At 45.3% G+C, this 16,581-nt stretch overlaps 1 protein-coding gene across 2 annotated transcripts in view; it reads left to right on the top strand.

The window, feature by feature from the left end:
• LOC121550200 (mediator of RNA polymerase II transcription subunit 27-like) overlaps positions 1–16,581 on the top strand; it is a 148,462-nt gene that overhangs the window by 95,241 nt on the left and 36,640 nt on the right. For both annotated transcript variants that reach the window (XM_041862345.2, XM_041862344.2), the window contains exon 4: positions 13,852–13,945. In XM_041862345.2, coding sequence (XP_041718279.1) covers positions 13,852–13,945 — 94 coding nt within the window. The remainder of the gene's footprint in view (positions 1–13,851; positions 13,946–16,581) is intronic.

The raw sequence follows: 16,581 nt of genomic DNA, 5'->3' as shown, positions 1-16,581 counted from the left end.
ACCCCGTAACGGGAGGAGTAGAGACTAGAGAAGACTCAGACTCAGACTCCGACTCGCTACATAATGGGGAAAACCGGTTGAAGGTTTCTGTCGGCTGAATGAGCGACACCGGTTGAGCATTCCAACAGTATTTCCCTCCAGAAGCCATGAGAAAGTTGTCCGGCTGCGGGGACTGTGCGGGGGGATTTATACTAACATTACTGTCTGTACTTACTGGTGGCACAGACGCTGTTTCTTCCTTTCCTACACTGATATTACCCTTGCCTAACGATTGCGTCTGAAGCTGGGCTTGTAGCACAGCTATTCTCGCCGTAAGGCGAGAATTCTCCTGTATATTATGAGTACAGCGACTGCAATTAGAAGACATCATGTTAATGTTACTACTTAGCTTCGGCTGTTGAAGATGTTGATGAACCATGTCCAGATAAAGCGTCCGGAGTGAAAAAGTTGAATAAGGGAAAAAAGTTGCGATGGAAAAAAGGAAAATAACGTAAAGTTGGCAGCTAAAACGCACAGGAAAATGACTCTTCTGTCTCGGGATAAACGTCCGGGGTGAAAAAGTTTAACGAAAAAAGATGAGTGAGGACAAAACTAAAAAGTTGGTAAATTTGTTGAACACAGAGATTGATTAAACGTTTATTAAAAGTAAAACGTGAATAGTTTGTTAGGTAGCCAAGTAGCAACAAACAGCAGAGCAGCACGGAGAAAAGACCCCAGGAGTGCGGCCCCACCACAAATGGGAAGAACCCGTCCAAAGGACCCCAAGGTCTCGAACCCAGCCACGTCAGGACTTATCCCGGCTCCAGGGGGAGCCAGAAACCAGGCGGGTCCAAGAAGAGTACACCAGGAGGGGGAAACTCGACAGTGTTACCGGTGTGGGGAGATTGGACATATCTCCTGGCAGTGTGGGAAACCAGCCGATGAACCTATGCCCACTGCGGAGTCCTCCAGCTCAGCACCCACACACCGTTTGCCTCGCTCTTGGGAGTCGTAGATGGCGGCCCAGATCGACCCCCCACCTGCCCGGTAACTGTGAATCACCATGATGTGGAGGCCTTACTGGATTCTGGTAGCCGGGCCACCCTGGTGCGTAAGGATTTGGTGGGCCCAACGTGTCTGACCCCCGGGGAAAGTCCTCCCAGTTTCCTGTGTCCATGGGGACACCAGAGAATACCCCATTACTGAACTTACAATGACCAGCACACGGGGAACCATACACACGACGGCGGGGGTGGTTGATTCCCTCCCCGTCCCTGTCCTAATTGGACGAGACTGCCCAGCCTTTTACCCACTCTGGAGAGAGTCTCAGGAGAGGATAACCCGAGTACCTCGGAAACGGAGAGGCAAGACTCATCCTGGGAAGGCTCCGGTGCAATCCTCCGAGTTACTCACTCCCGCCCCGGGCTCTGATAGGGATGGCAGGTGCCCAGACCGACACCGAGACTGGTCCGGATACGGGAGAAGAGAACGCAGCCCAGGAAAGTGCTCCGTTCTCCAGTGAAGAAGACGTCCCAGGCACCCAAGAGCTTCCCCCTCTCACAGGCCAGTATGGTACGGCTCAATTACAAGATCCTACTCTTGCAAATGCCTTAAGAAATGTGCAGGTATTAGAAGGTGTAGTGTTAGGTGATAAGACAACCCCTACTTACCCCCATTTCGCAGTAAACCGGGGGTTAGTATATCAGATAGTCAAGAAAAATGAGGAAGTGCATGAACAGCTCCTCGTGCCACAGCCCTATCGGGCCACAGTACTCAACCTAGCACACACACACCCGCTAGGGGCCCACTTGGGGTAGAGAAGACTAAGGAAAGAATCATGCAACGTTTCTTTTGGCCAGGAGTACACAAAGAGATCGAGAACTACTGCCGTAGTTGCCCTGAGTGTCAGCAGGTTGCGCCAAAGCCCACATATAGAAACCCGCTCATTCCCTTGCCCATTATCGAAACTCCTTTTGAGAGGATTGGATTAGACATAGTCGGGCCCTTACCGAAAAGTGCCAGGGGACATCAATACATTCTGGTCATTCTGGACTATGCGTCCCGGTACCCGGAGGCCATTCCGCTGAGGAAGGCTACATCCAGACAAATCGCCAAGGAGCTGTTCCGTCTCTCAACTAGTCTGGGAATCCCAAAAGAGATATTGACGGACCAAGGGACTCCATTCATGTCCAGGGTGATGAAAGAACTCTGTGCTTTACTGAAAATCAAACAGCTGAGAACCTCGGTCTACCACCCCCAGACAGATGGCCTAGTCGAACGTTTTAACAAAACACTAAAATCCATGCTGCGGAAAGCGGTAGGGGAAGATGGGCGCAACTGGGATCAGCTGTTACCATACATATTATTTGCGGTGAGAGAGGTACCTCAGTCTTCTACTGGTTTTTCACCCTTTGAGCTCTTGCTTTCCTACAGACCCAGAGGACTGCTCGACATCGCCAAGGAGGCCTGGGAGGAGCAGCCATGCCAACAGCGGACACTGATCGACCATGTAGGGGCTATGAGGGAGAGAATGAAGGCCATCTATCCCATGATGCGGGAACACCTGGAGGCCAGTCAGCGGCAACAGCAAGCCTCCTACAACAGATCTGCTCAACCCAGGGAGTTTAAGCCGGGGGACAGAGTGCTGGTCCTGGTGCCAACCGTTGAGTGCAAATTCCTGGCAACCTGGCAAGGACCATATGAGGTCATTGAACGCATGGGAGAAGTAAACTACAAGGTGAGGCAACCAGATAAAAGGAAAACTGAGCAGATTTATCATGTTAACCTTTTAAAGAAGTGGCACGCCAGAGAGGCGCTGTTCAGCTCTCTACCCCCACAGAGACCCAGGAACCGGCGCGAGAAGAGGTTCAGCTGGGTCCAAATCTGTCCCCACATCAACGACAGATGGCCCTGGAACTCGTGGAGCAGAACCAGGATGTCTTCTCCTCCCTTCCCGGTCACACAGAGGTGGTCCAACATGAGATCCGCACCATGCCTGGCCGAACGGTAAACCAGCGCCCGTACCGCGTGCCAGAGGCTCGTAAAGTGGTTATACAGAAGGAGGTAAGGAAGATGCGGGAGTTGGGAGTAATCGAAGAGTCCCACAGTGCCTGGGCAAGTCCCATCGTACTAGTTCCCAAGCCAGACGGTTCAGTACGATTTTGTAATGACTATCGAAAGTTGAATGAAGTGTCTGAATTTGATGCATACCCAATGCCTCGTGTCGATGATTTAATAGACTCCTTGGGGCATGCTCGTTTCCTAACCACTCTTGATCTCACAAAAGGCTACTGGCAGGTGCCCTTGACCCCGGCGTCTAGGGAGAAGACAGCCTTTGCCACCCCCGGAGGGGCTCTACCAGTATACCCGACTTCCGTTTGGTCTCCACGGGCACCTGCCACGTTCCAACGCCTGATGGATCGAGTCCTTGCGCCCCACAAGAGGTACGCAGCGGCTTATTTGGATGATGTTGTTATACAAAGTCAGGATTGGGCCAGCCACCTACCCCGGGTACAAGCGGTGCTGGATTCGCTCAGGGAAGCAGGGCTCACGGCAAACCCGAAGAAGTGCAAGGTGGCCTTCAGTGAGACAAACTACCTGGGGTACACCATTGGGCGGGGGTTGGTCAAACCACAGGAAGCCAAACTGCGGGCCATACAGGACTGGCCGCAGCCCATTAACAAGAAGCAAGTAAGGTCATTTTTGGGCCTCGCTGGCTACTATAGACGCTTTATTGCAGATTTTGCTACCATAGCTGCACCGTTGACGGAGCTGACGACCAAACGCCACTCACGAATGGTGAAGTGGAACCCTGCGGCGGAGGCGGCTTTCCTCAACCTGAAGCGAGCACTCTGCTCCAGTCCGATCCTGGTGGCACCAGACTTCAAGAAGGAATTCATTGTCCAAGCGGATGCTTCGGAGGTGGGTCTGGGTGCTGTCCTCACCCAGGCACATGACGGTGAAGAACATCCCATTCTCTACCTAAGCAGAAAGTTACTTCCAAGAGAGAAGAACTATTCAACGGTGGAGAAAGAATGTCTGGCTGTAGTCTGGGCCCTGGAGTCCCTTCGGTTCTATCTCCTGGGCCGACGTTTCATGGTGGTATCTGATCACGCCCCTCTGCAGTGGATGGCCAAGAACAAGGAATCAAACAGTAGAGTAACCAGATGGTTTTTGAGCTTGCAACCGTTTAACTTTTCTGTTGTCCACAGGGCTGGCAAGCACCACGGCAATGCGGACGCCCTCTCCCGGCGTGATGCCTTCTTCGCTGCCTTTACCCCGACGAGGACGTCGGTCCCGAGGAGGGGGATGTGTGATGTCACGAGAGGCTGTGTCCTGGAGGGACGTTACATCCCCCTGAGATGGCTGCAAACCCAGACAGCTATGGCTCCATCTGCTGGTATGGTCGGGAACTCCAACCCTCTATGGCCAATCTTCCCACGCAGCTGAAACCAATCAGGAGCTGATGAGCGGAAGGTTTGTTGAAGGGAAGAGACACGGTCTCCAACCTGGGCTCTCTGGAGGACAAGAGTGCTGCACGTCCACTTCCATGAGGAATATAAGGATTTGGAGATACTTACCTTTGGGAAATACTCACCTTTGGATATATGCACCTGTGGAAATACGTGTGGGACATTTGGAAGGACGTTTTGCTGGGTTGGCCACTAGCTGCAACGTGGAATACAGTAAGACTGGGGAAAAGTTATTTGAGCGAGGGAGAGTTATGATTTTGGATGTGGAAGAGACATCCCTGAACTGTTAACCCTTAAGGAGCCACCAGAGAACAGAATTGTGTTATACTTTCGTTAGTTTCCCAAGACCTTTAATAAAATCCTTGTTTTGGTTGAACCTGGTCTCCTTGCACTACTTGAGCAATCCCGCTGAGAGCTGTGTAGCCTCTCGTGACATCACAATATAGATACTTTTGTACCTGTTTCCTCCAGCATCTTCACAAGGTCCTTTGCTGTTGTTCTGGGATTGATTTGCACTTTTCATACCAAAGTACGTTCATCTCTAGGAGACAGAATGCATCTCCTTCCTGAGCGGTATGACGGCTGCGTGGTCCCATGGTGTTTATACTTGCGTACTATTGTTTGTACAGATGAACGTGGTACCTTCAGGCGTTTGGAAATTGCTCCCAAGGATGAACCAGAATTTTTTTTCTGAGGTCTTGGCTGATTTCTTTTGATGTCAAGCAAAGAGGCACTGAGTTTGAAGGTAGGCCTTGAAATACATCCACAGGTACACCTCCAGTTGACTCAAATGATGTCAATTAGCCTATCAGAAGCTTCTAAAGCCATGACATCATTTTCTGGAATTTTCCAAGCTGTTTAAAGGCACAGTCAACTTAGTGTATGTAAACTTCTGACCCACTGGAATTGTGATACAGTGAATTATAAGTGAAATAATCTGTCTGTAAACAATTGTTGGAAAAATGACTTGTCATGCACAAAGTAGATGTCCTAACCAACTTGCCAAAACTATAGTTTGTTAACAAGAAATTTGTGGAGTGGTTGAAAAACGAGTTTTAATGACTCCAACCTAAGTGTATGTAAACTTCCGACTTCAACTGCATGTGCAATGGTTGTATGAATTTGGGATCTATCGGCCCACAACTGTCCCAGAGTCTGTTATTGCTCACACAGAATGACAAGCTGACCAATAGAATAGGTAAACCTTTGTACTGTGGGAGATAGTAGATTGACATAGGCTAGTGATTTATGCTGTTTGTTAGTCATATTGTTAGCTGAGGAAAAGTACATTTGGACAGTTCTACGTCTTCAATGTGTGCCTCGGAATTCAATAAGAAAGACACGCTCCGTTGCATCCCCGATATGTCGGTCTTCACTTGTACTTTGGGTCTGCGATGCCTGTGAGAGGGACCCAATCATGTGACGGGCATTGGCTAAGAAGAATTTAGATACTGTATCTGAGAAAGCCATGTGAGTGAGAGCTACGAATGGCAGCTGGGAGAACTGAATTATAATTATTATATTCCGCCCAAGGGCACAATGTCCACTTTGGCCACAAGGCTGTGCTTTTTTTTAGGGGGCATTACAGCCACAGAAGGGGGGCTGTCGATGCCGCCGGGAAATTGGCGGCCTGATTAGGAGCCATCGCCACTGTACTTCTGTCTTAGGTCTGGCCCTGTCACAAGCATCACTCAAACACACAGGCCCCACTCACATGTTAACACTGTAATAACATAGGAGGTGGAACATTTTCCCAAACACATGTAGAAGCCATTTTTCACATCGGTCTCCGAATGTGACATCACGTTGTAACTGGAGTGATAACTTCCAAATGGTAGGGCTGTGACAGTCATGGAATTTTGGATGCCGGTTATTTGTCAGCCGTATGACCACGGTCACCATTATAGTAGTTTGAATAGAAAGAGAGAAAAAAGCCCCCCATTGTCTCTTCTCCTCCACTTCTGACTGCATGTTCTGCTGCAAAAGTTGAATTGAATTAGGAAAGTTTCATCACGTTGTAAAGAGTCCATTTTACGGTGAAAATGACTCAACCGCACCTGTCATCTTGTTGAATGCCGGGCCGTCCCATTTCCAGTCAGCTGTTCTTTCCACAACACAAAATTCTACAACTGGCTAGTTTTTCCTCCTCTCGTCTCTCCTTATATCGGCTGTTAAATGTAAACCAGGCTTACTTTTGCTTTGCCGCTTTTGGGTAGAGCTTGTCGACTTGAATATGAAGTTGATTTAAAAAGGTTAGTTTATTTATTTATTTTTAAACGGTTATGAAGGCTATTTTATTTTCATGACTGTCTTCATGCATAATCATTGGTTACTCTATTAAACAATTACCGTGCCAGCCCTACCAAATGTGTTTGTCTTCTCGATGAAACTTGGGTCCTCGCAGCATTGTTTTTTTCCAATTCTCCATAACAGACTTGGTCAGACACTGCCCACTTGTTTTTAAATCAGGTGATATCTTGAATATATTTCTCATCCAGATTACACTATAACAATTCACAAATGTTTGAATTAGCGAACGTATGCCTAATGATTGGCATACAGACGCTGGTTAGGCCCTGTGCATCCCGTTTCCGGTGCTGCATTGCGACACTGTAGAGTTGAGGGGGATGAAATTCCAGTGATCCCTGATTAGACTGAACAGCAAGTAAGACGGCTCTGATTTATCAGTATTCATCTCAGTGAGCCATGCAGTCACAAGCAAGGGAATATCTGACCACTCCTCATAATCAACCGCAACGTTTGCAGGTGTAAGAGAAATGTTAGGCTCCATCCCCAAACACTGGCAAGCTGATACCAGTCTGTCAGTTGTTGTTTGTCGTCTCTTAGTTATTATTCGCTGTCATGAAACGGCGCTAGATCCGATTTGTCTTGGTACTCGCAGATCACTTTTCAAATGCTTTTTTTGACAGAATAAGGTTTTCACCTGCTCAGCGGCTCCTAATGGTAATCTGGGGCATTAACATTCAAGACACTCTTCACAGTGGATTCTTAAACTATGTAATGGAACTTCCCTTTATGTCTATATTTCCTTAGAGCGTTCATTAACTTTGCATTTAAATTACAAGGTTGATAGAAAAAAGCCCTAATGACTTGTAGATCAAGGTATTCTAAAGGCTATTCCTTTAAAGGGAAATTTCACTCAAAAAACGATCTTTTGGTATTTTAAAAATTAGTCCACTGTTGATATAGTACCAAAATGTTATCAAGATATTGGACTTTTAAAAAGCAAAGTGTCACCAGCCACATCATCATGATGATGTGGCCAGTGACACTTTGCTTCTTAAAAGTCCAATAGCTTGACCCTGACTGCAGAAACCTTTGTTTGCAATTACAGAGATCATACGTGGTCCTCTGTAGCTCAGCTGGTAGAGCACGGCGCTTGTAACGCTAAGGTAGTGGGTTCGACCACCCATACACAAAAATGTATGCACACATGACTGTAAGTCGCTTTGGATAAAAGCGTCTGCTAAATGGCATATTATGTGCTGGAATTGAAATAAACTCAGCAAAAAAAGGAACGTCCCTTTTTCAGGACCCTGTCTTTCAAAGATAATTCGTAAAAATCCAAATAACTTCGCAGATCTTCATTGTAAAGGGTTTAAACACTGTTTCCCATGCTTGTTCAATGAACCATAAACAATTAATGAACATGCACCTGTGGAACGGTCGATAAGACACTAACAGCTTACAGACGGTAGGCAATTAAGGTCACAGTTATGAAAACTTAGGACACTAAAGAGGCCTTTCTACTGACTCTGGAAAACACCAAAAGAAAGATGCCTCAGTGTCCCTGCTCATCTGCGTGTACGTGCCTTAGGCATTAGGACTGCAGATGTGACCAGGGCAATAAATTGCAATGTCCGTGCTGTGAGACGCCTAAGACAGCGCTACAGGGAGACAGGACGGACAGCTGATCGTCCTCGCAAGTGGCAGACCACGTGTAACAACACCTGCACAGGATCGGTACATCCGAACATCACACCTGCAGGACAGGTACAGGATGGCAACAACAACTGCCCGAGTTACACCAGGAACGCACAATCCCTCCATCAGTGCTCAGACTGTCCGCAATAGGCTGAGAGAGGCTGGGCTGAGGGCTTGTAGGGCTGTTGTAAGACAGGTCCTCACCAGACATCACCGGCAACAACGTCGCCTATGGGCACAAACCCACCAGCGGGATCGATTTAGAGGTGGTGGGTCCGTTATGGTCTGGGGCGGTGTGTCACAGCATCATCGGACTGAGCTTGTTGTTATTGCAGGCAATCTCAACGCTGTGCATTACAGGGAAGACATCCTCCTCCCTCATGTGGTACCCTTCCTGCAGGCTCATCCTGACATAACCCTCCAGCATGACAATGCCACCAGCCATACTGCTCGTTCTGTGTGTGATTTCCTGCAAGACAGGAATGTCAGTGTTCTGCCATGACCAGTGAAGAGCCCGGATCTCAATCCCATTGAGCACGTCTAGGACCTGTTGGATCGGAGGGTGAGGGCTAGGGCCATTCCCCCCAGAAATGTCCGGGAACTTGCAGGTGCCTTGGTGGAAGAGTGGGGTAACATCTCACAGCAAGAACTGGCAAATCTGGTGCAGTCCATGAGGAGGAGATGCACTGCAGTACATAATGCAGCTGGTGGCCACACCAGATACTGACTGTTACTTTTGATTTTGACCCCCCCTTTGTTCAGGGACACATTATTCAATTTCTGTTAGTCACATGTCTGTGGAACTTGTTCAGTTTATGTCTCAGTTGTTGAATTTTGTTATGTTCATAGAAATATTTACACATGTTAAGTTTGCTGACAAACGTAGTTGACAGTGAGAGGACAATTCTTTTTTTGCTGAGTTCATAATTATTAGAACAGGCATCCCCATTCAAGTCAACGATGGCATAATGGGTAGACTGGCGGCCATTGCGAGGTGTACCCATAGGAGCAAAGCAGGAAGTAAAATACACTACATTACCAACAGTATGTGGACACCTGCTCGTCGAACGTCTCATTCCAAAATCATGGGCATTAATATGGAGTTGGTCCCCCCTTTGCTGCTATAACATACTCCACTCTTCTGGGAAGGCTTTCCGCTAGATGTTGGAACATTGTTGCTGCGGGGACTTGCTTCCATTCAGCCACAAGAGCATTAGTGAGGTTGGGCACTGATGTTGGGCGATTAGGCCTGGCTCGCAGTCGGTGTTCCAATTCATCCGAAAGGTGTTAGATGGGGTTGAGGTCAGGGCTCTGTGCAGGTCAGTCAAGTTCTTCCACACCGATCTCGACAAACCAACGGGGGCATTGTCATGCTGAAACAGGAAAGTTGGAAGGACAGAATTGTCTAGAATGTCATTGTATGCTGTAGTGTTAAGATTTCCCTTCACTGGAACTAAGGGGCCTAGCCCGAACCATGAAAAACAGCCCCAGAGCACTATTCCTCCTCCACCAAACTTTACAATTGGCACTATGCATTCGGGCAGGTAGCGTTCTCCTGGCATCTGCCAAACCCAGATTCGTCCTGTCGGACTGCCAGATGGTGAAGCATTATTCATCATCGTGATCTTAGGCTTGTGTGTGGCTGCTCAGCCAAGGAAACCCATTTCATGAAGTTCCCGACTAATAGTTATTGTGCTGACGTTGCTTCCAGAGGCAGTTTGGTAGTGAGGGTTGCAACTGAGGACAGACGATTTTTACGCACTGCGCGCTTCAGTACTCGGCGGTCCCGTTCTGTGAGCTTGTGTGGCCTACCACTTCACGGCTGAGCCGTTGTTGCTCCTAGACTTTTCCACTTCACAATAACAGCACTTACAGTTGACTGGTGTATATGTGCTTTCTTGAGCAGGGGGACCTTGCAGGCGCTGCAGGATTTCAGTTCTTCACGGCGTAGTGTGTTACCAATTGTTTTCTTGGTGACTATGGTCCCAGCTGCCTTGAGATCATTGACAAGATCCTCCCGTGTAGTTCTGGGCTGATTCCTCACCATTCTCATTATCATTGCAACTCCACGAGGTGAGATCTTGCATAGAGCCCCAGGCCGAGGGAGATTGACAGTTCTTTTGTGTTTCTTCCATTTGCGAATAATCGCACCAACTGTTGTCACCTTCTCACCAAGCTGCTTGGCGATGGTCTTGTAGCCCATTCCAGTCTTGTGTAGGTCTACAATCTTGTCCCTGACATCCTTGGAGAGCTCTTTGGTCTTGGCCATGGTGGAGAGTTTGGAATCTGATTGATTGATTGCTTCTGTGGACAGGTGTCTTTTTATACAGGTAACAAGCTGAGATTAGGAGCACTCCCTTTAAGAGTGTGCTCCTAATCTCAGCTCGTTACCTGTATAAAAGACACCTGGGAGCCAGAAATCTTTCTGATTGAGAGGGGGTCAAATACTTATTTCCCTCATTAAAATGCAAATCAATTTATAACATTTTTGACATGCGTTTTTCTGGATTTTTGTTGTTGTTATTCTGTCTCTCACTGTTGAAATACACCTACCATTAAAATTATAGACTGATCATTTCTTTGTCAGTGGGCAAACGTACAAAATCAGCAGGGGATCAAATACTTTTTTCCCTCACTGTATAGTGTATGTGCTAAAATATGTACTGTGATTTTTTTATTCAAATCAACTGACATTACAAAAAATACATTCCATTGCATGAGCCACATCAGTTAACATCATTTGAATGAACATTCTACATTTCAATGGAAAGTATTGCATCACAATTACGTACCATTAAAGTACCATGCAGCCATTACGAGTATACCCATGAGTTTACCAGTCAAATTGCCAGGGTTAGAGTTTCCAACCATGGATTAGGAATTAGTATGGATATGAACCCAATTAGTAATTAGAATCGCCAGTTGGCCATTCCTGATGTACATTTAACCAGGTCCAAAATCCTAACCTATGGTTCACAATGCTCCCACGTAGGGAAATAGAGCCTGCGAGAAGAGCAGGGCCGCGACGTTCTAGCTAATATTGACTGGGACTATTCTGGAGCTTTGAGGGTTTGTGACATAGCCCCTCTAGTAATGTAATAGGATTTCTATGGTTCCAACTTCCAAGTCCATTCTATTTATATGTGTGCTGTTACTCCATTGTGGGGGGGTGTTGCCTAGGCAACCAAAGACTTGTTTGCTTGTTTGAGCAAGGAGCAACAAAGTTTCATCACGTTAAGAGTCCATGTTATGACCGAAACAGACTCAACCGCACGCCTGTCCTGTCTTCAGTCAGCTGTTCGTTCCGCACACACACACAAAATAATTAAACGGTTATGGCTGCTGAAAAAATGATTAGGTTGAACACTGGGTACATGATGATGTCCCACAATCACCAGCCGCCCCTGCAGTGTGTTCTGCACAATTGGAGATATGGTGGCGAGTGGTGTTTGATTTTCCCAATTCAATTCAACATTTAGAGTCTTTGTCAGCTGTCGATGATGGCTTCCAAACTTGAGCCAATCAGAGCAGGAGGGTGCTCTTCCCACAAGAAGATTTAAGTGAATTTTGGCTGTGCAGTCCACAGCGACCGAACACCTTTTACGCCATTTGTGTTTTAAGCTTGAGTCCACCGAATACAACCATGCCACCATCTTTAGACTATTGTCTCTCATCAGGGCCACATTTGCTGTGAGCACTACAGCTATAGCAGAGCTCACAGTTTCCCAATACACATAAATCATTATCTCCAAAATAGTTTAAGAATGATATGGACAAATAAAATCACCCGTAGTCTCTCAACAAACCTCCATCCACCTCCCCTATGCCATATCCTCATTTTGCCTACAGACTTAGACTCAAAGAGAAAACGCAATGCAGACCAGTACCCTTCTATGTGTAGCCTAGTGTTCAGTGGCATTAAAAGGAAGCAAAAGGATGAGAAGTATTAGAACAAAGGGGGATGGTATATGGCAGCCACTTTTACACACAGAGGCATGTATTGGACACTCTCAAACCCATCCTCATTTTGTATTTAGGGAGCAGCTTAATAACAAGTAATTAGGCTTATTCTAAATGAGTATCTTCATGCTGAAGGGTTTGCCTTGGGCAAGTGAACTTTACATGGAGACTGGAGGCAGCCATCCATCCAAGTGTTGTTCTTCTAAGGTTAAGAAATTGAGGTAGTTGTTTTTGTACAAGGTAGTTACACTGAAGTTCTCAATGTTGAACCATACATGTACCAGGGATTTTTTTGGTCAGGCTTAAATATCTTGGTTGGGTTGGATCTGGAACTTGGAACTCCTAGCCCAGAATGCCAAGTAGGATGTCCAACACCTAGGGAGATAGTAATTTACTATACTGATTTGAATCAGTGAAAATGTGGTGTTTTGTGTTGCAGTAAAACGAGTTTCACTCTCAAGATGAATTATTAAGCAGCTAAATGTAAGAACAAGTCTTGTCTTGTAACTGTCTGGCAGTCTGGCACCCTACAATGCTGCCAATTGAGAGGTTCTGAATCTCAATTTAACAACTCTGCTACCTATGTTCATCCCAATGCACATAGTGAGAATGTAGACCTAAAGTTTGATGTGCATGTGCTTATGGTGTGCGAGAACACACCAGTGAACCTCTGTACTTGTTGGTCAAAAATGGTAATTACATGATTGTGGGTCTCTTGACTTCTATATGACTTTTAAAATCATTCTTAATATGAGAATTTCTTTTCATGTCTATTTTGCATGACACCCTTAGGTCCGTCGATGGCTCATGGTTATCAAGATTCTCATTATATTTCGATTAGCATGCAAGCACTTGTGGCCTCGCAGTCCAGGGTAAAAGTGATCCCTAGCAGCGCTGACAGTTAACAGGGTCCCCCTGGCGAAGGTTTAGGGGTGCAAGTGGATTGATGTGTGGGAGGTATGGGGGTCAACTGTTAAAGCTCAGTGTCTGTCCCTCTTAGCCATGGCTGTCTGTCTATCTGTGGCGTTGATGTGAGAGCTGCTGCAGCGGTAGTGTACTCAATCCACTGGCTTGGAGGGAAAGACGTTGGGGGCCTTCTAAAGGAGCAAGTATCCTACAAGATGACAGAGTAGCAGAGATGAATTCATACGGCTACTATAACATACAGAGTCGTGTTTGTTTGATTAGGGATGGGTGAGTGGCTGATATGGGTCCTTAATATTATCAGACTAATGTGATCAATTGGGGATTTGTTTCTTTGAAACCATTGATTAACATCATGAAAACATTGATTCAACTGCGCTTCAGGTGTTGAATCATTTCAAGTGTAGATTATCCAAAATATTTGTTAAGAAAAGTGACCTAAAACATTTAGACTCTACATGTCAATAACACAGCAGCACATTATGCTTTTCTAGGACTGTGGATTGATGTAGGTTGAAACCTGTTTGTTATTCATTTCCAAAAGGAGAAAATTGACTATCTCCTCCTCCAGGTATGTGGACGACGTGATATCGAGGATCGGCCGGATGTTCCCAGACATGTCGATTGAACTCTTCCGACCCAACGGGACATCAGCAGTACTTCTGGTAAGATTCCTCCTCACCACCGGGCATCCAACACTTCTCTGGTCCAAAACGTTCTGCTTCGCTCACTTTCAACATCTGACCAATTATTGACATTTGTCAATAAATATATAAACAAGCTGACCAAGATGATATTTGCATGGTGTCAGCAATATCCACAAAAGAACACTGAAATGCAGGCTATGCACGCAGTCCTCAGTTTTTACTCCATCATAACAGGATGGAGGGTGCCCTGGCCAAGTGCAGGTTGCTGACCATGAATGCAAAAGATAAAAAACCTTGGAGCAATTATTGTGTGTGCATTCTTTGACAAGAAAACCATGATGGAGGAACAGGGTCGAGTTCCTTGACCAATGATTGTTATGTACATTGCAGATGAAAGGGTACTTACTGTACAACTTCTGTTCATGCAAGAGGTAGATTACAGATAAACATCTTCAATCGTCTGACCAACACTAGGTTCTCACTCTGCTCTGCTTTGCTCCAAGTTTTATTTCAACAAAGTGCTTAAGGATTCAAAGAAGACTTGTAGTGTTAAATGTTAATGCTACCTGTAATTATTGACATTGTTCCCTGGGATATGTGGTGAAGCTGCTCTTCTTTACCGTCTCTTACCACAAAAAGGGCCCTACCATGATGATCATGTCAAAAATTTGGTCCACATATTACTGACAAGTGTGTCTCTCCTAGTGTTGCACGGTATACCGGTAATATCACGGTACCAAAATGTCATGATACTTTTAGAATACCGTAGTACCGTTTCATACGATACTACCAGATTTTTTCGGACTTACCAATCTAAAGAGACCAACTAGCGCCTGTTATAAAATGTTTATAAAGTCAGTTTTGTTTACAAATTGAGTTACATTTTGTAAGCAACAGCAACTAGTCTTGTGTGCGCCAGACCAGAAATGTCTACTTAACTTTTACGCACATCTCAGGTATGGTAGCTGTGATCAGCCAAACACATCCCCTTCCAGCCATCACTCACCTGCTTCTCTCCATCCGCTCTTCCTGTGCATCTATTCTTCCATCAGTTTTTAAAATATAATTTAGCCCTGATGGCGAGCGGGGATGCAGACCCTTATGAGTCTTCTGTTATTACATGTACATTTGAAACATTGGAGCAGCGCGCAAAGCCAGCTCTGCTCTACTTAATGCAAATTGCACATGGCCACCTCTGCTGTTAACCAATCAGGTGAGAAGCAGATGTTTGCTTGGAAATATTCTGTTCATGAAACATAGTTCCGCCTGTCATTAGTTCCGGGCAAGCATAACCAATAAAGATGGAGGAAAGCCAATAATCGCTGTGTCTGGTTTTCCAATTCTATATGATGTCGCTTTGCTAGACTACAGAGACAAAATCATAAGGTCAATGGCATGGAGAAGGATTGCAGAGAATGTTGGTGTTGATGGTGGGTGAAGAGAGATTTGAACAACAATGTTTGCTTGTGCTGCAACCTAAACCTCAAAACTTTGATCAAAGCCACCATTTTGTGAATGTGTTGACTAAATTAAATTGTGAAATTTGCCCACCAAAGGATAGAAATCACCAGTAACACACATTATAACATTGTAAATGATACACTAAGCATGAATTTCCCATGTAATATGCTAGCAATTGGACATTATGATTCTCATATATTATAGCGCTTTCATTATACCTGTGTCATGACATTGATGATTATAGCTCCCTTCCTGTAAAATACATAGGCCTACATGTAAAATGCAATGAATGGGTACTTTGTGCAAATCTCTCTTCACCCAACGTCAACACCAACATCTCTGCAATCCTCCTCCATGCCATTGGCCTTCTGATTAATGGAGCTCCCAACACCCCATTTATTTGATTTGATTTTTGACATTTTTAATTTGCCTACAAATTGTCAGCTCCTTACTTTCATGTGCAGTACTGTACCTAGAATACAAGGGTTGGATTTGCACGAAACAATTTCATGCCAGAAAAATCATGTAAAAAATCTGGTTTATGGTTAGCCTCATACATACATTATATACATTGTCTACTGGTATCATTTAAAATTGAGAACATATAGCTAGTTTAACAAGATGCTAATAATGTGTGAGTTGACCTATTCTCTGCTTCAGATGTACAATGACAAGGGGCACATTGATTGCACATGCCAATTAGGCCAGTAATGCCATCATACTGTAGGCATATGGCTGCATTGGTGATGCATGTCGATATGATAAGCTGCAAAATGGGTTCACATGGCTGAAATCCTGAGACAGAGTGATAATCAAATAAAACAGAATGGAGATCTCACAACTGGACAAAGACGTTATGTTCATTTGAGGAAGCAACACAGAAACACAGACAAATTGGAGACAGATCCCCTTCACACCTTTATATTGTAGAATTGTGATCTGTGATTAATGAACATTGACACGAGTTAATCTTGAATAATGTTTTTAAGTTAACAAGTTTAAACACTTCGCTTCAATTAATACAAATTGAATGAATCAACATATAATTTCAAAATATACAAATAGGCTAACTTGTTTGTAAATGTTAAGACATCTTAGTAAGGAACAAAAAAGTCCATACCAGAGGTGGCCACACTTGCTCCACTCCCTGATCTACTGGGTGAGAAGACTTCTATTCGAGGCCAGCAATAATA

Source organism: Coregonus clupeaformis, chromosome 18, assembly GCF_020615455.1.
Source record: "Coregonus clupeaformis isolate EN_2021a chromosome 18, ASM2061545v1, whole genome shotgun sequence".
NCBI classification, from domain to species: Eukaryota; Metazoa; Chordata; class Actinopteri; order Salmoniformes; family Salmonidae; genus Coregonus; species Coregonus clupeaformis.
Note: the sequence above shows the minus strand (reverse complement) of the source record. Positions and strands in the feature narration are given on the sequence as shown.